This window comes from Erythrolamprus reginae, chromosome 1 (genome assembly GCF_031021105.1).
Source record: "Erythrolamprus reginae isolate rEryReg1 chromosome 1, rEryReg1.hap1, whole genome shotgun sequence".
Classification (NCBI taxonomy): domain Eukaryota; kingdom Metazoa; phylum Chordata; class Lepidosauria; order Squamata; family Dipsadidae; genus Erythrolamprus; species Erythrolamprus reginae.
In genome coordinates, this window is record NC_091950.1 from 190,387,848 (window position 1) to 190,413,140 (window position 25,293).

At 40.5% G+C, this 25,293-nt stretch overlaps 1 protein-coding gene across 2 annotated transcripts in view; it reads left to right on the forward strand.

The window, feature by feature from the left end:
* The first annotated feature begins 5,399 nt into the window (after nucleotides 1-5,399).
* The window catches only part of HAT1 (histone acetyltransferase 1), a 34,049-nt gene continuing 14,155 nt past the window's right edge, over nucleotides 5,400-25,293 (forward strand). Inside the window, exons 1-4 of one of the 2 annotated variants that reach the window (XM_070731751.1) lie at nucleotides 5,400-5,608; nucleotides 10,304-10,375; nucleotides 11,733-11,808; nucleotides 22,561-22,681. In XM_070731751.1, the coding sequence (XP_070587852.1) occupies nucleotides 5,602-5,608; nucleotides 10,304-10,375; nucleotides 11,733-11,808; nucleotides 22,561-22,681 (276 nt within the window). In that variant the 5' untranslated portion in view covers nucleotides 5,400-5,601. Of the gene's footprint in view, nucleotides 5,723-10,303; nucleotides 10,376-11,732; nucleotides 11,809-22,560; nucleotides 22,682-25,293 lie in introns of both variants that reach the window. The other variant, XM_070731750.1, reaches the window with a different exon arrangement.

Consider the following 25,293-nt stretch of genomic DNA (forward strand, 5'->3'; position numbering starts at 1 on the left):
TTTCAAGGCTACTTACAGATGTATGGCTATGATTGTCACCTTTAAAAAAGGCCTGCTTTTTTTCTCTCTCTCCACTAATCCTTCCAGAAAATGTATTGGGTTTTTTTCTCACAGAAGTTGAATAGAATCATGAAGGAAATGGATCACTTTCCATTCAGAAAGCTGCCAAATTCCTGCACATTACTTCAAAAAACAAACCCACTTATGTTAAAGAAAATATTTTATATTTACATTCTATGAAGCTGTCTGTGACCCAAAAATCTGTTGAAGGTTAAACAGCTCAGGGTTGCCTGAACCATGAGATAGGTATTGTTCTGTCGGGCTCTCTGGTACACTCCTCCCCAAAATTCACAGGTACAAATTTCAGACACACACACGTTTGAAAATTCAAAACAATGTTCTTTATAATGAAAATTCACTTAAACTAAGCCCTCTTTTGGTATAACAAAGAGCACTGGTCTCCAAACAAACTGGTAATTTGTACAAGTCCCTTATCAGTCCTGTGATACTTAGCTTGCAGCTGTGAGGCAATTCACAATCCTTCTTCTTTCACTTTGCCCTAGTTTAGTTTCAAAGCAGGGAAAAATCAGCACACAAAAGGTCAAAGTCAGTAAAGCAGTCATGAAACACAACGATCAGATAATCCTCCACAATGGCCAAACCCACATGCTGCTATTTATAGCAGCCTCACTAATTACCACAGCCCCACCCAACCACAGGTGGCCTCATTTTCTCTCAGTTGTTGTTGCCTATGCATCGCTCTCCGCATGCGTGGCTGTATCATTAACTCTTGTTCCGAATCCAAGGAGGAGCTAGATAATTGATCTCCTTCTGAGCTGTCTGTCCCACTCTCCTCCTCCCTCTCACTCATGTCTTCTTGGTCAAAGGAGCCTTCATCATCAGATTCCACTGGGGGGGGTGCAAAACAGGCCTGCAGCATGTGGATGACTCCCCCACATCCACAGTCCTTGGGGCAGGAGCTGGGCCAGAGCTAACCACAACAGGTATAAAATAAAACTGATAAATAAAAAATAAAGAAGTTACATTCTGGTGTCAGTCTGAGTTTGCAAGGAAACCAGGACGACTAGATAGCAATAATTTGCAAGCCTTTGATTCTAATTGAATTCTAAGCCCTGCACTGAATTCTTACAATTTCATTGCTGGCTGATACTTGCTTAAAAGTATTCTTAAAGTTACCTTTTAACTGTTACAAAATTACCACCTTTGCCCAAATCAGGATTAGCTTCAACCAAAGGTTATCTACTTTCCTCAGTCTTATACAGCAATTGGGTTTATCACAAATCCTATTCAAACCTTGTCTCTTGAGAAAGTCTTCTTATCTCAGGGAATTCTAGAGCTTACTTTGATTAAGGAAAACAGTAAATTTGGCTCTTCCTCCTCCTTTGTCCATCAAAACATATCTGTTCACCATTGAATTTCATACTGCAATTGATTATGTTCATTCATTTTGGCTGCCTTGTGCTTCTTTCCCCCCCAAATATATTGCGGTTACTAAAGGTGATTGACAGTTATCTCTGCAGATTTCTGTACCCACACCATAATCCCCCCCTCCAACAAGGATTTCACTTCATTCAATTATGGTTGGGACTTTATGAACTTTATGGACAAAAATTTTAATCTAATTGCAGACAAAAAAAGAACAAAAGCTGTACATTTACTGAGATTTTTGTATGTATTGTCTGGCAACAAAGCATAAACTCAACCCAGACAAGACGGAGTGGCTGTGGGTCAATTCCATCTGTCCATCCATTACCCTGTCCATCCATTACCCTGGGGGGAGAATCACTGACCCCCTCAGAGAAGGTTCGCAACTTGGGCATCCTCCTTGATCCACAGCTCACATTAGAGAAACATCTTTCAGCTGTGGCGAGGGGGGCGTTCGCCCAGGTTCGCCTTGTGCACCAGTTGCGACCCTACTTGGACCGGGAGTCACTGCTCACAGTCACTCATGCCCTCATCATCTCGAGGCTCGACTACTGTAACGCTCTCTTTGAAAAATGTTCAGAAACTTCAGATCGTGCAGAATGCAGCTGCGAGAGCAATCATGGGCTTTCCCAAATATGCCCATGTTACACCAACACTCCGCAGTCTGCATTGGTTGCCGATCAGTTTCTGGTCACAATTCAAAGTGTTGGTTATGACCTATAAAGCCTTTCATGGCACCGGACCAGATTATCTCAGGGACCGCCTTCTGCTGCACGAATCCCAGCGACCAGTTAGGTCCCACAGAGTGGGTCTTCTCCAGGTCCCGTCAACCAAACAATATCGCTTGGCGGGACCCAGGGGAAGAGCCTTCTCTGTGGCGGTCCCGGCCCTCTGGAAGCAACTCCCCCCAGAGATTAGAATCGCCCCCACCCTCCTTGCCTTTCGTAAGCTACTTAAAACCCACCTCTGCTGTCAGGCATGGGGGAATTGAGATCCTCTTTCCCCCTAGGCCTTTACAATTCTATGCGTGGTATGTATGTATGTATGTTTGGTTTTTATATTAATGGGTTTTTAATCATTTTTAGTATTGAATTGCTATTGTACACTGTTTTATTGTTGCTATTAGCCGCCCCGAGGCTCCGGAGAGGGGCGGCATACAAATCCAAAAAATAAATAAATAATAAATAAAGCAAACTTTTAGTAGTTTGGGCTGTAGGAGTAACAGTGGAAACTGCTCTGGTAGCAGCTACAGAATAAACTTGTGCTCCCACAGTTGGTGACTCGTCTTTTATGGAGTTAGCTGATTTTATCTGCTCTTGTGGGTTAATTGATCCATGATCTGAGCGAGTTGGTTTTCTGATAGCTCTCTAATATTGATGCTTACAACTTAATCAACAGTTAATAATAGTAATAGCAATAGCATTTAGACTTATATGCCGCTTCACAGCCCTCACTAAGCAGTTTACAGAAAGTAAGCATATTGCTTCCAACAATCTGGGTTCTCATTTTATTGACCTTGGAAGGATGGAAGGATGAATCAACCTTGAGCCTACTGAGATTCAATCTGCCAAACTGCTGGCAGCCAGCGATCAGCAGAAGTAGCTTGCAGTACTGCACTCTAACCACTGCGCCACCGAGGCTCTTGTTCCCAGGAAGTTGGTAGCCATTATTTACATTGTAAATTAATACTTGAGAGATAATTGAAGATAAGGATTATTAAAATGATAATTAAGGGTCATTAAGAAGACTTTGACCCAATTTCTCAGATACAGTATTTGACTCAGCATGACTTGCCTAGGCTCTAGGTTCATATTCAGTTAAAGCTCTCCAACATTTGCCATAATCTTATCAAAGATAAGAATCTTTATTACAATAGTAAAAAGAAGTCACTAAAACAATTATTTTCTATGAACATGAAATATTAATTTGGGCATTTGTTTTTTCTGCCCTTGCAGAGTTTATCAGATTATTTGCCCTATGCAGTGAAGGGCTATCAAAAATTTTACTACCACACTGTGGGCGTGGCTTATGCAGGACACCCTGTATTTTCTTTCAACATCTTTCAGTGCAAATTGGGTGCTTGGGGTAGAGCTCCATTTTTGCTACCCCACTGCATTCCCTCCCCCCCTACCCTGTCCGGGCAATAGCCCACTCCTGGCCCAATGTTTCTTATCCTCAAAGCTGGGTAACTATAGATTGCTGACATAATTAACACATCCACTCTGAGGAATTCTGGATGTTGACACCTGTAACTGGGCATCTCCAGCCAGCATCTGGTGAAAAATATATTTTACTCTTCACATGTGCAGGAGTGTGAACCACTAAAATATAAGTGTTCAAAAAACTTCACTTAATGGCAGGGAAACACAGCTGAGCATTATCAAGGGCAATACCTAGAGTAGGGCTGTCAAACTTGAAGCCTGTGGGCCAGATGCATCAGGCCCATGGCTGGTTTATTGAAGGGGGGGAAAGTAACACTACATCATGTGAGGCTGCTGTGACACTGTGAGTTTGAAACCCCTGACCTAGAGCTACAATCCCTTACCAGTTGATATCTCATGACAGGTAGCCCTCAACTTATGTCAATCAAGATTTGGGACCTTAAATTTCTGTTGCTAAGTGAGACATTTGTTGAATGAGTTTTGCCCCATTTTACAACCTCTTTTGCCCCAGTTGTTAAGTGAATCGCTGCAGTTGTTAAATTAGTAACATGGTTATTAAGTGAATCCGGCTTCTCCATTTATTTTGCTTGGCAGAAGGTCACAAAAGGGGATCACATGACTCCAGGACAATGCAACCGTCAAAAATATGAATCAGTTGCCAAGCATCTGAATTTTGACCATGTGACCATTGGGATGCTGCAATGATTGTGTGAAAGATGGTCATAAGTAACTTTTTTCAGTGGCCATTGTAACTTCAATCACTAAATGAACTGTTGTAAGTTAAGGACTGTCAGTGCAGGTAAAAGCATCATGATGCCAAAAAATACAGTCAATGATGCCACTAAAGACAGGAAGACAACAACATTGGTGAGCAATAGATGCTAGCAACTAGCCAACATTTCAAGAATTCTAAAATCCCAATTTCTCCCTTAGCCATGGCTTGTTGGTGAGCAATAGATGCTAGCAATGAGCCAACCCTTCAAAGAATTCTAAAATCCCAATTTCTCCCTTAGCCATGGCTTGTACCAGAAACATCACCATGATTGGTTTCTGTTTCAGAAAGGGAACCTGTATACTCTAGCAGAAAAAGTTGGGGCTATACATGAGTTTGTCCCGCAGGATGAAGAGAGCTGAGGCAGAATCCTATTTGTGAACCCAAGTGCCTCTTGAGCAATTATTAAGCAATCAGTTAAGTTCAATAACCCAGAGGAAATCGGGGCTACTCCGAGTGTACATAAATATACATGCATGCACATATGTAGAATTCCTTTTTTGCAATCTGTGTTACCGTACTTATAGATACATAAATTTATATTTAAATAAAAACGAGAAAGTCCAGTTTGCCTACTGGGGAAAAAAAAGCACCTTTGGGACAACCATGACCTGGATGACTGAGACTCTCCATAGAGATTTATTTATTTATTTGTCCAAAACATGTACAAGATAGCAGGTATTGGTATAAACATAAGCAAAGTAAGTACAGTACAGGTAAATTAGGACAATAGGATAGTAAGACCGGGACGGTAGGCACAATGGTGCGCTAATGCACGTATTTAATATTTACCGTATGTATAGCTCACCCAAACTTTATGGTATAATATAAGAAGGTCTCACTGCTAGAGCGACGGAGAAGCAGAATTATTTATTATAATAATAATTATTATAATATGTACGGAAAAATGACAAGTTCTGGCGCTGGAAATTTCCTCAGAAAAAGACGGGTTGAAAGAAGGTGTAGTTGGGCGGAGCTATCCCACGGCGCTCCCCATTCTTAAGGGAAGGGCAGCAATAATGGAGAGGGGTAGGCTGTCTTCTAACTGCGCATGCGTGCTGAAAGTCCGGTCCCTTCAGCACGGAAAGGCAATTCCTTTTCCCTTCCCCTCCTCCCCCCGCCCGAGGATGTCACTTCCGGCGTGTGGGCGCGCGGCTTGATTCGCTCAGTTTGGCTGGGTCCGTTGACTTCGCTGGCGCCAAGGCCACCGCCGTTTTGGAAATGGCGGGTAAGGAAGGTCCCTTCGGGCGCGTCAACGGGGCGGGTTGGAGACCCAGGTCTCCCGTGTCCCGCTCGGTGCAACTCTCAGCGAGGGAGGTTTTTCCAAGTCAGAGTCTGGCAGGTGATGTGCGGGGAAGCCCGTCCGCTTTCGACTCTTCACCTGCAGCCTCTGAAAGCTCTGCTGGGCGGGAAAGGGCACTTTCTGCCGCGGCAGGGGAGCCAGAATCCCCGCTGGTGGAAACGGGGAAGGCTAGTCTTTGTCTTGTCCTCCAGTTCGTGGATGTTTCTCAACTCTTTGAAGATCGTCCCCCGATGAACGGCTGGGAGGAGAAAGAGGTGCCCTGGATCCTTCAGGGTTATTCCCCGTGGTTAGGATGAGGTTGGTTAGTACAGGCAGTCCTCGACTTATGACAGCTCCTTTAGTGACCGAAGTTACAGCAGCACTGAAAATAGCATTTAGCATTTAGATTTATATGCCGCTTCATAGTGCTTTTACAGCCCTCTCTAAGCGGTTTACAGAATCAGCCTCTTGCCTCCAATAATCTGGGTCCTTGTTTTACTCACCTAGAAGGATGGAAGGCTGAGTCAACCTTGAGGTGGTGGTGAGATTTGAACTGCTGAACTGCCGCTAGCAGTCAGCTGAAGTAGCCTGCAGTGCACTCTATCCGGGGGTGCCTTGGGTCCTTCAGGGTTTTTCCCCGTGGAGTGGACCCGTCGTTGGGATGAGGTTGATTAGTACAGGTAGTCCTCGACTTACAACAGTTTGTTTAGTGACTGAAGCTCAAGCAGCACTGGAAAAAGTGACTCGGGACCATTTTTTTCATAGTTAAACAACTTTTGCAGGGTCTCTATGGTCACATGATCAAAATCTGGATTCTTGGCAACTGGTTCATATTTATGACAGTCACAGTGGCCCCAGGGTCATGCAGTCACCTTTTGCAGTTCTCCGTCAAGTTTGATTTACTTAACAATCTTTAATAATGGCAATGATTCAGTCAACAAAGGTGACAAGAACAGTTGTAAAATGGGGTAGAACTCACTTAACAAATTTCTCATTTGACAACAGAAATTTGGGGTTCAGTTCTGGTTATAAGACTATCTGTAATGAGGTTGCACGGTTACTTAAGGCAGAGATCCTCAAACTTTTCAGCTCATCCTCCCCTTCATGAAATTTCAGATAGTTCGTCAACCTCCATGTATTCATGATGTGAAAATAATTTAGCAAATATTACAACCTCTTACAATTGTTTCCCTTGGAGATTGATATAAATCACTTTGGATAAACCTGGTGTAAACTATTGAATATTAAAGCTCCTTCCTTTTAAGCTGTTACAGAATAGTGGACTGAGTTAAAATGGGCTACCGTGGTGTGGCAGTCACATCATTATCCTAAACAAAGAGAATTCCCCAAGTAAATAATCATTAAATGTGGATATTATATTTGAAAATATCAGAGCATATTACTCTAACACAGCGCTTCCCATATTGGTGCTCACACAATCCATTATGGCAGTTGGCAGTTTAAGACATCTGAATGTCATTAAGTTGAAGAACAAAACAAGTATACAACAAATATTTCTGTCTTGGTGTAACTTGGGAAACTCCTGTTCCTAAAAAGCCCTATAATTCTCCTCCTTATGTTCTTTGAAACTTGTTGTATTATAAATTCTGTTTTAGCATTAAGCATAGGTTTTTGTCTCTTTGGAAATGAAAAGCTTACAGCATCTGCAATAATTATAAGATACCTGCTTTTACATATCTATAGATATTTGAGATTTTAGAGCAGAAACCTAGTGGTGATCTTGAGTGTTGCAAAGTTCCTTTCAGTCAGGAATTGATGAGTAATGGAAACTGGGATATAACACTGAAATACTGAATTTGTACTTTTACCTTGTTTCTGTCTTCATTCTCACAGGGAGGAAGAAAATGTTGGGGGGGGGGAACCCCACTGTGATTGAAGCTAAAAATTTAATTTGCAGTGGCAGATCTTTCCTGATTGAGCTGCTGTAGCATCATGTCAGATAGTCTCTATAGCACTTAGCGCTTATATACCACTTCATAGTGCTTTACAGCCACCTCTAAGTGGTGCTCCCAACAATCTGGGTCCTCATTTTACCCACCTTGGAAGGATGGAAGGCTGAGTCAACCTTGAGCCTGGTGAGATTTGAACTGCCAAACTGCAGGAATCTGGCAGTCAGCAGAAGTAGCCTGCAGTACTTCACTCTAACCGCTGTGCTTTATACCTGGTAGTCAGTATAGGAGTTGTAGGCCAAAGCCTCTGAGAAATCCATGGTGCAGAAGTTTGCTCCGAAACATAAATAACTAACTTCAGACATTAGTGAAGTTACGGCAAATGTCACAAACCCAAAAAAGGCTACAAAATTCTATTTGTTCCCACACAAAGTCAAATGAGTAGTGAGTGGTTTATGTATCTTTGCTCTAAGTTTTCAAGGAGATGTTAGGTAGCCATATTTCTGGAATACTATAGTTTAGTAAATTTCTATGTTGAGGACCAGAGAGCCTTCAAGGTTTTGTCTTATTTCCTGCATTCTTTGATTTAATCACCTTTAGACGTTTTGGCTGCTATCCACTGTTTTAATAATTTGAACTAATGTGTAGGTTCTGAAGCAGTTCATATTTCTTTTATTCATTAATTGTATGAAAGGATCTTCGCATAATGAGAATTGCACTGCTCTCTTTTCTAGCAATCTTAGATGCCATATTGACCTTTGAGTTCAGTGTATTAGAGAGATGTTTTTATTAAATCTCAGAATAGTGTCTGCTTATGTTACATAGGAACAAGAAACAAACAAGATACAAGATAGCATTATCAGTAAAAGGTCTAAATGATCATATATTGAGAGTTGGTATTATGCTTCAGTTTCTTAATTGCTACAACTGTTATTGTGCTAAAGCAGTGTTTCCTAAACTATTTTGGAGGATCCCAAAAGAACTTTTATTGATATGGGTTATATTTATTGATATTCACCATATTATTTATTAAAATTGACAAACTTCTACAATATTTATTGAGTATTAAAATAAAGTATCAAATCACTTAACAGAAATACTTCTCATAAAAAACTATTTTAACAAACTAAAAATAGTAATGAGAAAAGTGCCACTGTTTTTTCATTTTTGAAATGTAAAATAATATCTCACCAATAATTTTGAATTTTCAGACTTGTGACATAATCTTGGGGGTACTCCCAGGGAGCCTGGGACCACAGACTAAGAAGCACTGCTTTAAGGGATCATTCATAGATGCAGTAACTATTTTGTCAGTCCTTGAAAATGGATCCTATTCTCGATTGCATAATATATTGTAGTTATAAATATCCAGAAAAATTAGCTGGATGAGATTGGTTCAAATACATTTATGTCAAATTTCTAGCCTAATATAGGATGGATTATAATAAATCTGTTAGTTGATTATATAAGTTTTCAGGTGCCTGAGTTACTTTATTCCACTGTGAAATAAAGCAGTACAACATACTTGTGATTGCCGAGGTTGAAATTCTGAGCAAGGTGAAGTGGTCTGCTGAGTCTAGGCATATAATTTCTAATAACTGAAGAAGACTACTGTAAATCTTCAATTTAATAGCCTTTCAATATACAGAAAAGTAATGAAAGGACAACTAACTTTCTCCAATCTGAAATGCATAAGTAAAAGTATAATTTCTCCCAATTTGTTGAGCTTCTAAAAGTACAATGCAGGAATCTGGAGAGGAAAACTGGGTCTTACCCTTTATAGTACTGATCTTCAGAATATGGTGGCTATTATTGGTTGCCAGAGTTGATAATTGCCAGCTTATGAAGCTAGAGTAAAATGAAGAATTATCCTGTAATTGTGATAAGACCTCTGAAGTTTCAAACTGTTCACAAACTGGATTTTGAGTTAGGGAACAAAGAATTGGCCTACATTTTCTGTGGGGATGGATTGAGTGTATATCCAACCAAGTCCAATTCTATCTAGCCGTAATGCTTGGTGCACTTTTACCTTAGAGGCACTGAACTGCTCCTAAAACAAAAGGCAACTGGACTGTTTTTCCCCTTGAGGAAGAAGAGATATCACATTTCATCCAAGGAACTTCATCAGTTCTGGCTGGATGGGGGAAGAGAATGGGAGGATTAGTTCTGACATTAGTTCCTTCCATTCTGCCACCCCACTTGTCCAAATCAGCCAGCCAGAACAGATGAAGCTTCTTGGATGAGAAGCAAAACTTTGTGTTCTTCCTCAAGAGGAAAAAACATAGTCCAGTTGCTTTTTGAAAAAGCATTTTTGAGACAACTATGATCTGGATGACTGAGAATCTCCATAAACACTCTCAAAACAATATCCACTTTTGAAGTGTAGCCCTCAATATGTTGTGCTGGTATGATGCTGAAGCCAATAGAAAGTGCACACTTTCACAGTAAGAAATTTGATCCCTGAAAGAAAAACTAGAATCTACTTGATTAGGCATACTTTTTTGACCACACATTTTATTTCTTTTGGACAAATGGCCTAACACAAACATTACATATGAACTACAAGATCATAGTTAAGAGTTTTTTTTATTAGACCATATTTTAAGGTGCTTGTTTCCTTCCTTGATACCTTCCTTGCTTTTATTTAAAATAAAATAATATGTAATCTAAAATATTTGTTTAAATTCTTTTTATATTGTGGCAAAAACTGATTTAAAATTCTTTTCCCTAGGTCTCTCTGCTATGGAAAAGAAATTGGCTGAGTACAAGTGTAGTACAAATGAAGCAATTCATCTAAAATTAGGTAAAAATTTAAATATAGCTCTGAGGGAACTAACTATTTCAGCAGCTTTTGCTAAATAAAAATCGATTTTTAAAGACTAGAAAAGTATCAGTAGTCTTTCATGTGTGTGTGTGTGTGTGTGTGTGTGTGTGTGTGTGTGTGTGTAAGCATCTATAGAATTACTGTGACAATAGAACTATATTATTCTACTGTTACAGTACTGTAATTCAATAAAGATGCCTGTTTTACTTATTTAATGATTTGTTGCATCTCTTGCTATGTGCTGAATATATTGGAAAGTTACCTGGATGACTATTGAACAGAGAAGTAGGTATTTTCCATCAGATGGCTGTTAGAATTGGCCTTAAATATCACTTCAGGTCAAAATAATTTTCATGAAAGTTGTTTAATTAGCAAAGCTAGAAATGTAAGATTTTGCTAACATCAGCCTCATCTTGGAATTGCTGATATTTTAAAATTTCCTTAGTCTTATATAGGTCATTCTCATTTACCAAAAGTACCAGGAACTCCACCACTAAGCCTTCCAATCAGAAACCAGAAGGTCATAGATGGTTATGGTTATATTACTGTGGGACACAGCATAATAATTGTGAGCTGGTTGCTCAGTGCTGGAATATAAGACTTGTCGTAAGTGTCCCTCGTTCAGCAGTGTCATAACTGCAAATGGTTGATAAACAAGGACTACCTGTATTCAGTTGATATCTGTAAACATTTTTGCTTTTTGATATGGAAGTGGCAATTTGTGAAGAAGCCTTAGGAATTCAAGACTGTTTAAAAGATATATGTGATAAAACATAAAAATACTGTGGAGAAGATTCTTGACAAATGTATATTTTATTTTATGTACGTTGAGAGCATATGCACCAAGACAAATTCCTTGTGTGTCCAATCACACTTGGCCAATAAAATTCTATTCTATTCTATTCTAAAGCAGCATAGAAGGTTCTTGACTTCCCTCTTAGCAGATATTCTCTTGGTGGTAACAGAAAGCTCTGCTTGTATTAGCACTTACATTCTGCCAGTAGTGGGATCAGAGAAAATATATTGTAATATCCTAATGTGGAATTCTGGAGTTTTGTTAGATAGCCACAATTCCATTGTAATAATGCCAACTGAAGTAGCTGACTCCATTCTACTAGAAGTGAGTTGGGGGTGAGTGTGTTTAAGAGTTGAAAAATATAAGCTCAGTACAGTAGTAGATAAGATTTCAGACATGGTAGCATAGCCTCTCTAGATGCACAGATACTCCTCTTTTTTATACTGCTCTTCCCACTGATACAATTTCTGTAAATTAACCAAAATATGTTGGCAGACCACTGCTAGCTATTCAAATACAAACAACTGTTTTTTCCATCAGTCCGTTTCCCAGAAGATTTGGAAGATGATAATACAACATTTCATCCAGAGTTCACCCATCAAGTTTTTGGGGATGAGTAAGTGACATAAGATATTGTGAAAGTAATTTTAAGATGTTGGGTTTTGTACTGATGCCATCAAAGTTAACAGTAATGTTTATTAAATTGCATGCAATTATTTCAATAAATACAGTGTTCCCTCAATTTTCACTGGTTCAAACTTCGCAAAAAGTATATACCACGGTGTTTCAAAAATATTAATTAAAAAATACGTCACGGTTTCCCCCTCTATACCACGGTTTTTCCCGCCCGATGACGTCATATGTCATCGCCAAACTTCCGTCTGCCTTTAATAATTTTTTTAAAAATAAACTTTAATAAATAAACATGGTGAGTAATAATCTAAATGGTTGCTAAGGGAATGTGAAATTGTAATTTAGGGGTTTAAAGTGTTAAGGGAAGGCTTGTGATACTGTTCATAGCCAAAAATAGTGTACATTTACTTCCGCATCTCTACTTCACGGAAATTCGACTTTTGCGGGCGGTCTCGGAACACATCCCCCGCGAAAATCGAGGGAACACTGTATACAGTAATTATATGGATATATAATTAATTAGCTGTGGTCAAGATCTATAGAACACTTGGCATTGCTTCTGTGCTATTTTCTAAAATTGTAACAGGTTTTAATGTCAATTTATTGAAGATTTTAATTACAATAATACAAACTAAATTCAGAAAAAAGGAAAGCAAAAAAGAGTGAATTGTAAAGAAGAAGAAAGCAAAAGAAAATGTTTGTGTGTGTGTGTGTATAAAATGACTTCCAATTGTCATCACAAGGTTTTTTAAAATAATTTTATTTTAAAAAGATTAAATTAAGAAAAAAGATATAAAACACAAAAATACTTAAGCAAAAGCTTAAAAATAAGTTTACAAAATCATCAGGAAAATATAAAGTGTAATATCTTTATAATAAACAGTTATAATTCTATATTCACACACACACACTCCATCTTACTGTATATTCACTTGCAAGTGATAAAACACTAAAATTGGATGGATTCTCTAGTGCATTGTTGGCAAACCTTTTTGGCACTAAGTGCAGAAATGGGAGCATGCACTCGTGTGTACCGGAAACAGGAAGAGCAGCCGCTCAATGTGTATGCACGAACCAGGAAGATGAACTTCTCCGTACTGAAGGAGCGGGTCCAGCAGTCACATGGGTTGCTCATGTCCAATCCGGTGGAACTGAGCCTAGTGTTAAAAAAGCTTGCCGGATCCGCCCCTTCCCCAGAATTCGCTCAGTTCGCATATCCTGCGGTTGTATTGTGATAGCTCGTTCAACATTCTAACACCTTCCCTTCGATCTTTTCCTTCAAAAGTAGTAAGACTTGTTTATCCTTAATTATTTACTTGCACTAATAGCGCCAGCCGTTTGTGGCTCGGCTTTTTTCCTTGGGAGAAGTTGCGGTTTCGTTTCCCCCCGGCTGTTTTGCCGTTTACGATCCCCGCTGCCGCTTGTGGATTCTTTTAATCCTTTGGCCTGGAGGTCTTGGTGCAAGTATTGATTCATTGATCATTATTGTATTATTATTGTATTATTATTAAAGGGCTTAAATAATACCTCCTGCGGAGTGAGACGCTTGTTTCTAGTCTCCTGGACTTAGTCGATCGCTTCTCCTTTAAGATTTCTATTACGGAGCGATTTTTCGGCGCGAAGGCCTTCGCGCCCTTTTTAAAGTTAGGCCTCTCGTGTTGGCCTCCTGCCAGCCGCGTAGGCCTCAGTCCACCGCGTGGATCCCGGAGTGGGCTTTGGGACGCTCAGGCTTAATTCTCCACCGGCTCAGCCTCCAACCAGAGTGCCTTGGTTTACTTTAATTAAAGTTTAGGGAGGCTGGCCACGCTGTATTTGGGGGCACGAACTCTGGGTTTGCCCAGATTGTCCTCAAGTCTCAGCAGCTCCGAGGCCTCGGAGCAGGATCCATTCCTCTTGGGAAGGCTTTGAAATTCTTCTCCCTAATTATTCAGTTTTGGCTCAGCCTGGTCTTCTGTTAATTGTCAGACTATGGCTACTTTTCCCAAGAGAGGCACAACTAAAGGTCCCAGAGAGGCCAGGCCTACAGGCGATGAGATTACCAGTATCCCCCAGGCCTCGACCTCCTCTTCTTCAGGGGCCCGCCCCTCGACCAAGGTCACCAGGGCTGAGAAGAGAAGGGACCTAGCCCTACAAAGAATCCATGACAAATCAGCAAAGCGTTTGAAAGTACAGGCCCAGGTACTCAGTAGTCAAGACCCCCCAGAGGCTTCTAGTCTGCCTCCTTCTGGGGTCCCTGTGTTATCTCTGGATGAGCCAAACCTAGACAGACCCCAACCTAACCTATGGGGAATAGGTCCAGAGGAACCAGATATTATGGAAGATTCCCCCCAGCCAGGTCCCTCCCAGGCCTTCAGGGATTCTTCTGCCATTCCTGCTGATATTTCTAGTTTACCTCCTGAATTCCAATCTATTTTTTCTGTGTTGTCCAAGGCCATTGATGCCAAATTCTCTTCCATCAATGAGCTTCCCTTACCTCCTCCACCTCCTTGTCCCTCCCGCCCCTTGGGTTCCTCCCCAGCGGTTAGAGCTCCTATTCAGGATGATTCAGATTCCTCTCAGGACGATTATGAGGATATGGAGGAGGATGAGGATCCCTTTCAAGGTCTCTCAGATGATGAGGAATCCCAAATAAAGGTTCCTTCTCCAATTACTATTTTTCCTTCTCAATTGTTCAAATCTCTCCTCCTCAAAGCTAGAATTTCTACGGGGTTGGCGGCCCAGGAGAAACAGGCCTCCACATCCACTGATCCCCCGGAGGAGAATTTACCTTACTTCACAGAGGAACAGGAGGATAACGAGGTAATTCCTATGCCTAAATTGTTTAAAGATGCCTTACTTAAGCAGTGGGATTTCCCAGCTTCTGGGCTTAATCCCTCAACCAAGGACAGAAAATTGTACAAACTTTCCTCTTCCTATGAGGAGCTACTATCCTTTCCTAAACCGGATGAACCTGTCAAGATCCTTCACTCGGCGGCTGCTGTGCCAGGCGAAGCAGAGGAAGTCCTCCGCCCAGAGGACAAGCGGATTGAACAAATGCTCAAACGAGGATTCACCGCAGATTCCTGGGCCATTAAAAGTTCTGCAGCGGCTTCCTTTTTCTCCAGAGCCATGCTTCTGTGGCTTCGCCAACTTCAACAGCATATTCCTCCCGATGACTTGAGAGGTCAACAAGACTTCAACAAGGTCTTTGCAGCTGCCCAGTACGTGGCTGATGCCACTTTACAATCTACTAGATTTTCTGCTAAGTCTATTGCAGCTTCTACAACGGCAGGAAGACTCCTATGGATTCGCCCTTGGCAAGCGGGAGTACGCCAGAAGTGGCAGTTATCCCTGGGACCCTTAAAGCGCGACCTTCTTTTCGGTGATCTTCTGGATCCACTCCTCACGGAAACCACGGACAAGAAGAAAGTTTTGGGTCCCACCACCAAAAAGGCTACCAAAACGCAGTCCTTTCGTCGCCCAGGGCGTCAGCAAGATCAAGCGGCTTCCTATCAGAGATCTCCAGGTCAGTATTCCCCCCGCTTTCGTTCCCAAGGCAGGAACTCCAGGGGCAGAGGGTTTCGCTTCCAAAGGGGAGCGTCCTCTAACAGGGCTTCAAAGAAACCTAGATGGTAATTTTTCCTCAATTCCCATAGGTGGTCGCCTAGCCCATTTCGCCTCTAATTGGCGTCTCACCTCCAAGGACCCCTGGGTCATTGACACTGTTCAAACAGGCCTTCTTTTAGAGTTTATTTCTCCCCCCCCGAAACGTTTTATTTCCTGCCCTTCTCCCAGGTCCTCCTCAGATTGTAACCGTATGAAGGAGGCCATTTCCCACTTACTGTCCATCAGAGCCATTCAACCGGTTCCCTCCGGTCAGAAGGGTCTAGGTTTTTATTCCATCCTATTTATGGTTCCAAAATCCTCCGGAGGTTGGAGAGCTATTTTGGATTTAAAGAAGCTGAATCTATTCATCAAATATAGGAAGTTTAAGATGCACTCCTTGTCATCTATTTTGGCCGCCATCCACACGGGAGATTTCATGGTCTCTTTAGACCTCACTGAGGCCTACCTCCACATTCCTATAGCCAAATGCCACAGAAAATTTTTACGTTTCTCCTTTCAAGGCAGGCATTTTCAGTATAGGGCGATGCCATTTGGCCTTTCCTCGGCCCCTCGAGTCTTTACAAAGCTCTTGGGGTCCCTGGCGGCCTATATCCGGGCGTCTCCCATTCACATTTTATGTTATCTTGATGATATTTTGATTCATGGGAACTCCCTAGAGAAAGTGAAAACAGACCTTTCTATCACCATGTCAGTCCTTCAGGACCATGGATTTTCCATCAACTTTGATAAAAGTCACCTCCAACCTTCCACATCCATCTTACACCTGGGATCCATTATTAATTCAGAATCCTCCCAGGTTTTTCTCTCTCCCGAGAGAAAATTAAGTATAGGGGAGTTAATTTCTTGCATTTTGTCTAAACCTTCAGTATCCATAGTAACCCTGTCTTCCCTTTTGGGGAAGATGGTGTCATGCATAGGCATCATTCCCTGGGCTCGCCTTCATGCTAGGGAACTTCAGTGGCTCCTATTGCCCTTTCAGAGATCGGGACACAGCAACTCAAATCGTCGCATTGTCATCCCACCAATTGTTCGCAGATCCTTCAAGTGGTGGAAGTCTCCGGCCATGGACAAAGGATCCCCGTTCAGGTGCCCGGATCAATTTGTCATCACCACCGATGCCAGTCTATCGGGATGGGGCGCCCACGCCCAGGGGATGATAGCCCAGGGCACGTGGTCCCCAGAGGAAGCTTCCAAGCCAATCAATTGGCTAGAGTTAAGAGCCGTTTCCCTGGCTCTGAAGCATTTCTCTCCTCGCATTCCCAACCGGCACGTTCTCATTCTCACCGACAACATTGCCACGAAAAGCCATATCTGCAGACAGGGGGGCACGAGATCCAAGGCCCTCATGAGGGAGGCCCTCAAGTTAGGCCTTTGGGCGGAAAAACATCTTCGGTCGCTCCTAGCCGACCACATCTCGGGGAGCCTCAACGTCCAGGCGGACTGGCTATCTCGAGCAACGATAGACCCAGGAGAGTGGAACCTCCATCAAGACCTGTTCCATCAAATCAGCCTCAGATTCGGCCTACCAATTCTGGATCTCTTCGCGACCAATGCGAACGCCCAACTCCCTCGCTTCTTTTCCAGATTTCCATCCCCGGGAGCGGAAGCAATCAATGCCCTCCGGAGCCCATGGCCTCCAGGCCTACTTTACGCATTCCCTCCAATTCCAATTCTCCCGGACGTGATTCACAAGGTCCTCACCGAGAGGGCCCGAGTAATCTTAATCGCCCCTCATTGGCCCCGCCGGCCCTGGTTCGCGGATCTCCAACAGTTGTCCGTCCAGGACCCTTGGCGACTCCCCGTTTCGGGGGATATGCTGCGGCAGGGGGCCTCATTCCATCCAGACCCGGAGTGGTTCCACCTCACCGCCTGGCTGTTATCAGGAGAGACTTAGAACTGCGTGGTCACGACCCCGATACAGTGGAGGTCATTTTAAAGGCCAGAAGGGGTTCGACCAATCGAATCTACGACCACACGTGGTCCAAGTTTCACCAGTGGTGTCTACAGGAAGGCCTCTCTCCCCTGTGCATTCCCATACACAGAATCATTTCCTTCCTTATGCAAGGTTTCCATAAAGGACTTTCCACCAGCACCCTCCGGCGTCATCTGGCAGCCATTTCATCTGTCCTAGGGGGCCCCCGCAGACAGCCTCTCCGATCTTTCCCAGAAGTTCAGGAATTCCTCAAGGGCATAGCCAACCTCAGACCTTCCAAGGTCCACAGGTATCCATCCTGGGATCTGCCACGGGTTCTCCATTCCCTCACGCAGGCACCATACGAACCCCTAAAATCGGCGTCCCTCAGGTACCTATCCTTTAAGGTAGCATTCCTGGTGGCTATTACCTCTGCCCGACGCATCTCGGAGCTGGCTGCCCTCTCAATCAGGCAGGACCTTTGTCAGTTTCATCAGGACAAGGTAGTCTTGCGACTGGACCCCACCTTCTTACCCAAGGTCAGTTCCATGTTCCACAGAACTCAGGATATTGTCCTACCTTCCTTCTGCCTCCAACGAGACCATCCCTTGGCAATTAGATGGCACACCCTGGATCTCATTAGAGCGCTGAGAATCTATATCCAACGCACAGGACCCTTTCGGAGGTCAGAAGCACTTTTTATAGCCTATCACCCCAGAGTCATGGGTGCCAAAGTGTCTTCAACAGTAATAGGCCGTTGGATCAGAGGGACTATATCTAAGGCCTATGAGTCGGCCTCCCTCTCAGTTCCAAGGAACATCACAGCGCATTCTACCAGGAGCGCAGCCACCTCGGCCGCTTGGGCGACTCAAGCCCCGTTGGAGGAGGTCTGCAAAGCAGCCACTTGGGCCTCGCCAAATTCCTTCATCAGGCACTACAAGATTGATTCTTACGCTTCAGCGGACGCTGCCTTCGGCAGAAGGGTACTCCAATCCGTTATCTCACACGATAGCATTCTAATCCCACCCTAGGGACCATCTATTGGGTATGTCCCATGTGACTGCTGGACCCGCTCCTTCAGTACGGAGAATAGGCGTTGATTGCTTACCTGAACGCCTCTTCTCGTACGGTGAGCGGGTACAGCAGTCACTTCCCGCCCTTGTATGTGTCTTCTTTACCTTCCTATAACCTTTCTTCCTCTAACAATAAGAGTTGAACACTACAGAGCTTCACAGCTGAGCCTAGTCTATGGATTCGCGAATTCTGGGGAAGGGGCGGATCCGGCAAGCTTTTTTAACGCTAGGCTCAGTTCCACCGGATTGGACATGAGCAACCCATGTGACTGCTGTACCCGCTCACCGTACGAGAAGAGGCGTTCAGGTAAGCAATCAACGCCTATTCTGGCCACACATGGGCACTGGCCACCTGCTCTTCCAGTTTCTGGCACGCAGGTGTGAATAAAGACCAGCTGGCCAGCGTGCATGCTGGAAACTAGAGGATCATTTTCCCAGCATGCACATGCATGTCGGGGGCTGCTCTTCCTGTTTTTGATGCTTCTGTGGGTATGAAGTCCAGCTGACCGGAATACAGAAGAACATTGTGCAATGGATCACATGCCTGGAGATATGGCTCTGCGTGCCACTTCCGATACACGGTTTGCCATCATGGCTCTAGCACGCTATAACGTTTATAGATCTTTTGGTGGAAAACTACCAATTTTACCTTGAGGTACCTGATAAGGAATATTGCAAGAGCATGTAATCAGGCTTATATTACAATAATACCTCAATCTTTACCCAGATAAAGATCATACCTAATGTGCTAATTACTGTCCAAAGTCATTGATTAATATTGACACAAAGATCTTAGCAAATAAATTAGAGCAATTGTTACCATTTGTTTTTAAGAATGACCAAGTAGGATTTATAAAAATTAGGCAAATAGCAGGTAATATTAAGTAAGTTGTACCGTAGATTTAATAGGCTTGAATATAGGTAGTCTTCAACTTACGACCACAATTGAGCCCAAAATTTATGCTATTGAGACATTAGATGAGTTTTGCCCCATTTTACGATGGTTCTTGCCACAGTTGCTAAATGAATCCCTGCAGTTGGTAAGTTAGTAACCCAGTTGTTCAGTGAATCTGGCTTCCCCATTTCATTGCTTGTCAGAACGCTGTAAAAAGTGATCACATGACCCTTCATATGATAACCATCTTGCATAAGAGTCAGTTGCCGAGCATCCGAACTTTGTTTATATGATCATGGTGATGCTGCAAAGGTCATAACTGTGGAAAATAGTCATAAATCACATTTTTTCAATGCTGTTGTAACTTTGAACGTTCACTTAATGAACTGTTATGTGCATATGTGAAAAAGCTTCAACCAAGTATATCAATAATATATATTTGCTGTGTTAAATAGGTTTGGATTTCCTTTAAAATTCATAAAATTGATCAAGATGCTACATGAGTCACCCACATCTAAAATAAAGATTAATGTTTTTTCTGCAACTTTCCCATTATTTAGTGGAACTAAAATAAGGATGTCCATTTTTACCTTTTTGTTATTTGCATGGAATATTGCTCTGTGTTATCAGAATATTAGGTAAAATTATCCATAGATTTTGTTATGTTTAGTTGAATATAAACTGTTTTTATTTGTGGATGACATTCTTCTGTTTATTTCTAAACTTTACACTAATATTTCTGTGTTTGTGCAAATAATAAGTGCTTTTAATAAAATAGCAGAATGTTCTCATCAAGTGGACCAAATTAAAGGTGATGCTAGAAGGTGAAAATTTGATTATCCATCCAATAAAAGAATATCAGTTTCATATTTCTACCAGAACCATTAAATATTTAGGTATAGGTATACAGAAAAATATAACTCCTAGATATAAAGGTTTCTTTAAATATGGGTAAGTAGGAATAATTTAAACTTTACTCTTTAGGTGTTCCCATGTTAATTTATATTCTGGGAGGAATTCATGGTCAAATCTGACTTGTTTCACAGCTGTCATTTCTTCATAAACATCTTTTGAACAGTAAAAAGATGCTTTTTCCTTCTCTCTCCTTCTCTGTCTCTCTCTTACCTCTCCTCTCTCCTTTTTCCCTTCTTTCTCTACAGTGCTTTGAGATTTTTTAAAATAGTTCTGAGATAACATCTGCCAGCTCCTTCAGAAGTCTGTGATATAATTCATTAGGACCCAGTGATTTATATTCAAGATCAGACAGGTGTTCTCTTACCATTTTCTTGCTTATTTTAATTTTTAATTCTAGCCTGCCTTTTACAATTAAGTTTTTGGAAGTTTGGGCTATACTAGCTTCTTTTTGCATGAGGACTGAACAGAGAATGACTTGAGCAACCCTGCTTTCTCTCTACTGCCTGTTACTTCTTTGCCATCTTCTCTCTCTTCAGTGGACCTGTTGTTTCCTTGACTTTTTTTCTTGTTACTGTTGCAAGAAACATTTTTGTATTGTCTTTGACTTTTGTTGCAAGTCTTTGTTCATTCTGAGCTTTTGCTTTTTATTCTTTGCAGATTCTGACTGTCAGCTGATATTCTGCCTTAGTTATGTGTCCTTCTTTCCATTTTTTGTACTTATCCTTTGTGTCTATCATAAAGATCTTTGTGTACATACAATGCTTTTGGAAGTTTCTTAAAGTTTAGAGGTAGTTTTGTCATGTGAAACAATAGACTGCTCTATTAGAAATATGAATCTTAATGTCTTTTGAGTATGTGGTTCTTAGATCCACATAAAGCTAGAGCTTAATTGTTATGTCATTACGCTCACATTTTCTTATTGTTTTAACTTGTACACCAGCATAATCTATTTCACTCCAGGAAGTTAACAGCATTAACAAAAAATCCTCAGTGTAGTTTAAACATCCATTGTAAACAGGAACATAATTACTTTAAATTAAGTTTAAAATTAAAATAAAACTGAGCAGCATCAACATTAGCAAATCAACAAGTCTACTTTGTGTGTGTGTGTGTGTGTGTGTGTGTGTGTGTGTGTGTGTGTGTGTGTGTAAATTATACCAGGAAGTGTCAGCATTTTGATGCAGTATTACTACTGAATTTCTGGATAAATAAATTATTCTGAAGCTGAATCCAAATAAGACTGGGTAATTATTGTCCATCACATGGTCTGACATCTCCAGTAACCATTGCCCAGGATGATACCAGTTTGCAACTTGACTATGTTGGATGGGGGTCTCACAGTTTCACCTAACCTTAGCTGGTGCAATAATTGCTATCTTACCTAAATGTAAAGATCTTGCAATACGACTTACACCTTCATTTGCTTGTGCCTGAATTCATATAATGTGTTACATATAGTTGTCTGTGAATACCACCCAGAAACCTCGGAATGCAGCAACCAGCCTGTGCCAATATATGCATATTACAACTGTGCTCTAGGCTGCACACTGGGTTTCTGTTGGCTTTAAAGTGCTATTTTTGACCTTGAAAATCCCAGACCTTTAAAATCTCAAGTATCTCCAGGACTGTTTTTAATCTGCTACAACTTTTGTAAAATGCTTAAACCTGAGTCATTTGGAATATTTGACTTTGATTGCTGCCATTTATTTATAAGGTTTTTAAAATTATTTTTGAACTTCTTTTTATGTATTATATGTTATATGAGTATTTCATTGATTTTTATACTATAATATTGCAACATAATTATTGACATGTTTTGTTGCTAATGCCTGAATATATTAGGGAATCTTATAAAATAATACTATAAGATTTTTTTCTGCATACTCATGGAAAATAATCTCAATGAGAAATAATAATTTTGTGATTGTGTTGGCACATCTCAGCAACGATTTGCTCTGTGTTTCTAGTTGATTTGTTTTAGGTGAATAAATGAAAATTTGAAACAATTATTTGTCAATTGCATCTGTGACTTAGAATTATATATAAATATTAATGTTTTTCAGAGTTATTCTTAATTCATTTTTATACTATATCAAATACAGTACTAAACCCCCAGAGGTTTAGTACAAAACAAGAACATTTAAAATGGAAATACTGAAATCAGAACTTGGCTAAACATCTCAATTTCTGATCTACAAGATTCTGAGCTCAAGAAACTATAATTAATTAAAACAAATTGTGGATTATTGTGATGTATGATAATTGTTTTAGGAATTTACTAGTTTTCAACTGTAGAAGAGTGTTTCAGTAATTCAATTTGTATTTCTCCTACAGTGAGGTTGCCTTTGGTTACAAAGGACTGAAGGTTCTTTTATATTACATCGCTGGTAACTTGTCAACGCTTTTTCGCATTGATTATACATCAAAAGTTAATGAGAACTTTGAGAGTGTGGAGGTAAAATCAAATATTCAGATGTCATTTAAACCTGTTAAAGTTGCTACTCTTCAGCTTTTTATGATCACATGTTTATTTTCAAACTCCTTCACTATCACAATCCATATACCTTTTATTATTGTACTCAGAATAATGTTTAATGAAACAAGCTTTCTAGGAATTTGTCATCCTTTGTTGGAAAGTCTGCTTTATACAAGTAAATTACATACCCAGCAGAAATCTTAATGTTATTTTATGCTTCAAGTATATCCGCCAGAAGAAATTCCCACTTATATGCTTGTATTTATTTGTATCTGTTAGTTTGTAATAGAACAGATGTAAAACTATAATTCATCTTATCTCATGGGCCACTTCAGAATTACAGTGTTTTCATAAAAATAAGACCCTGTCTTATATTTTTTTGAACCCTGAAATAAGTGCTTGGCCTTATTGCCATGCACTCAAAAGCCCGATTGGGCTTATTATCAGGGGAGGTCTTATTTTGGGGGAAACAGAATACCACATGGCAGCACTAAACCTAAGAAGTGCTATTTTATATTGTTGGTCATTTCTAAATGCAGTACAGTATTGTGAAAATGTGATAATGGTAGAGTAATCAGGACCAAAACATTGTTGCTTTTCAGTATTTCAGATTAGTATTCTTAAGTAGGAGAGTTGTAAAATTATGTTAATCAAACCTTACCTCAGTGTTTAGATTGAACTTGCCTTTTACTGGTTCACAATTTTGGTAACCCATACCAGGTGATTCAGTTGATGCAAAAAAAAAAAAGATAGACTGTTAATCAGCATACAAGATCAGAAACATTAATCTAAGTTTTGACAATGGCTTGTTTTTATGGCATTTTACCTGTATCAATAGTTGGCTAAAGTACCTTGTGAGCAGAAAGATGGGATATAAATAATAAAAGAAAGAGTTATCCCTTTTAGTTTAATGCTGACTGTCATGAGCCTAATCGGCTATATATTTCACATTTTTATATATAGAATAAAAATATACTACAGAATCATGCTACATTAAAAATACGGTAGTTTGGTTTTCATTCCTTGGCCTTCTGTTGTTATTATTATAATGGTCTCTAAGAGCTACTTTGGCAATTTTAGTACAGCTCAATAAAGACAGTCTTCTTGTATCTATGTACACAGATATAGTTTAGAAAAGTGTCTTTGAGCCTTGTCCCCACTACTTTAATCACTTGCATAAGATGAAAGCAGAACTGTGTGTATTAATTGCACAACAGCATCTTAGAAATATAAAGCTGATATATATGAATGTTAATAGCATCAGGGCGTTAAGAATGAGGTATGCAAGGTCTGAACTCCATCCATACTCTACACCCCAAAATATAGCTAATAAGTGAAGTATTATTCCTTTGCAGGTGCATTGCTTCTACTTAGAGGAATAATAGTTGAAAGGGCTGCCATTAGCAGTGTGTTGTATTAGCCTTTTGTAGTGTATTTTGTCCTAAGCATCTTAATTTCCCAGTTCTGAATGCTAAGTAGCAAAGGTCTTGGTTTAGAATTAATACTCATCATGCATGTAAACTCTGTGAAAGAGCTGCTTAGTAAGTTAACACAAAGTGTTCTTGTGTCAATCCTTATGGAAATAGATACAATACAAACATTACAGCTGAACTCATGACAAACTCCATTAAGTAAAAACCTGGGCTCATTGTTCAGAGCATGGTTTGAATAGAATGTAAGCTCATTTTGTTGAATGTAATGTCAGGCTTTTAGGAGTTGTATTAAGGGGGGAGGGTTTTGTTAAGTTGAGACCAATTCATTAAGTTTTATTGCCTGGTGAGAAGCAGTAATACATTATTGTTAAACTTCATCAGATATTCATGGCTAAAGAGAAGTAGTAAATGTATTCAATCAAGTGGCCGTTCAGAGGTCTGAAAAGGATTATGATGTCTGCTCAGCTGATAGTCTATCACATTTACTTTGACTATTTAATAAGGCTACTCTTAATTCAGTTTTGTTTATAAAATGTGTACGGTTTTCCTCATCCTTTGATTAAATTAGATTTAAAAATAAGTTCTCTCAATATAGTTGTTTGCAGTCTTTATTAAATTGCTAAAGTAATTTGAGGTAGAACAGTATTTTCTCGGCTTACTTGATATTTGCATAATTGGATTTTTCTTGAATTCTAGTTTATATATGAGGGTAAGAAAAGCGTTGATCTTTATACTGGGGCTAGCAAGCCCTAGTTTGTCTGAGTTACTTTTGCTTAGCTTCTGGGGTATAAGAATGGATTGAATATTCACTATTCAGAAATAGCAACTGTATGAGATGTCTTTTTAAATTTTCTTTTTGTTACTGAATAGTTACATAGTTATTACAGGTTTTCAATTAGCTATAAATAAAACACCAGTGCTGTTTTCACATTTTGTGTGTGTGTGATATTATTCCATACAATACTGTATGGAAAGAAAAAGCTTAGATCTTTGTGATCCGAGCTTCTTTTCCTCCAGCCCAGTAGTTCAGTTCCTTTTCCTTTAGTTGGCAGAAGGGAACTTTGCCAAATTCCAAGCAGAATTTTGTCACAAAACATTTGCAGTATTGGACATTTGATGCCAGTCCCAATCTTGTAGATGAGGCAGTTGCCTCATTTC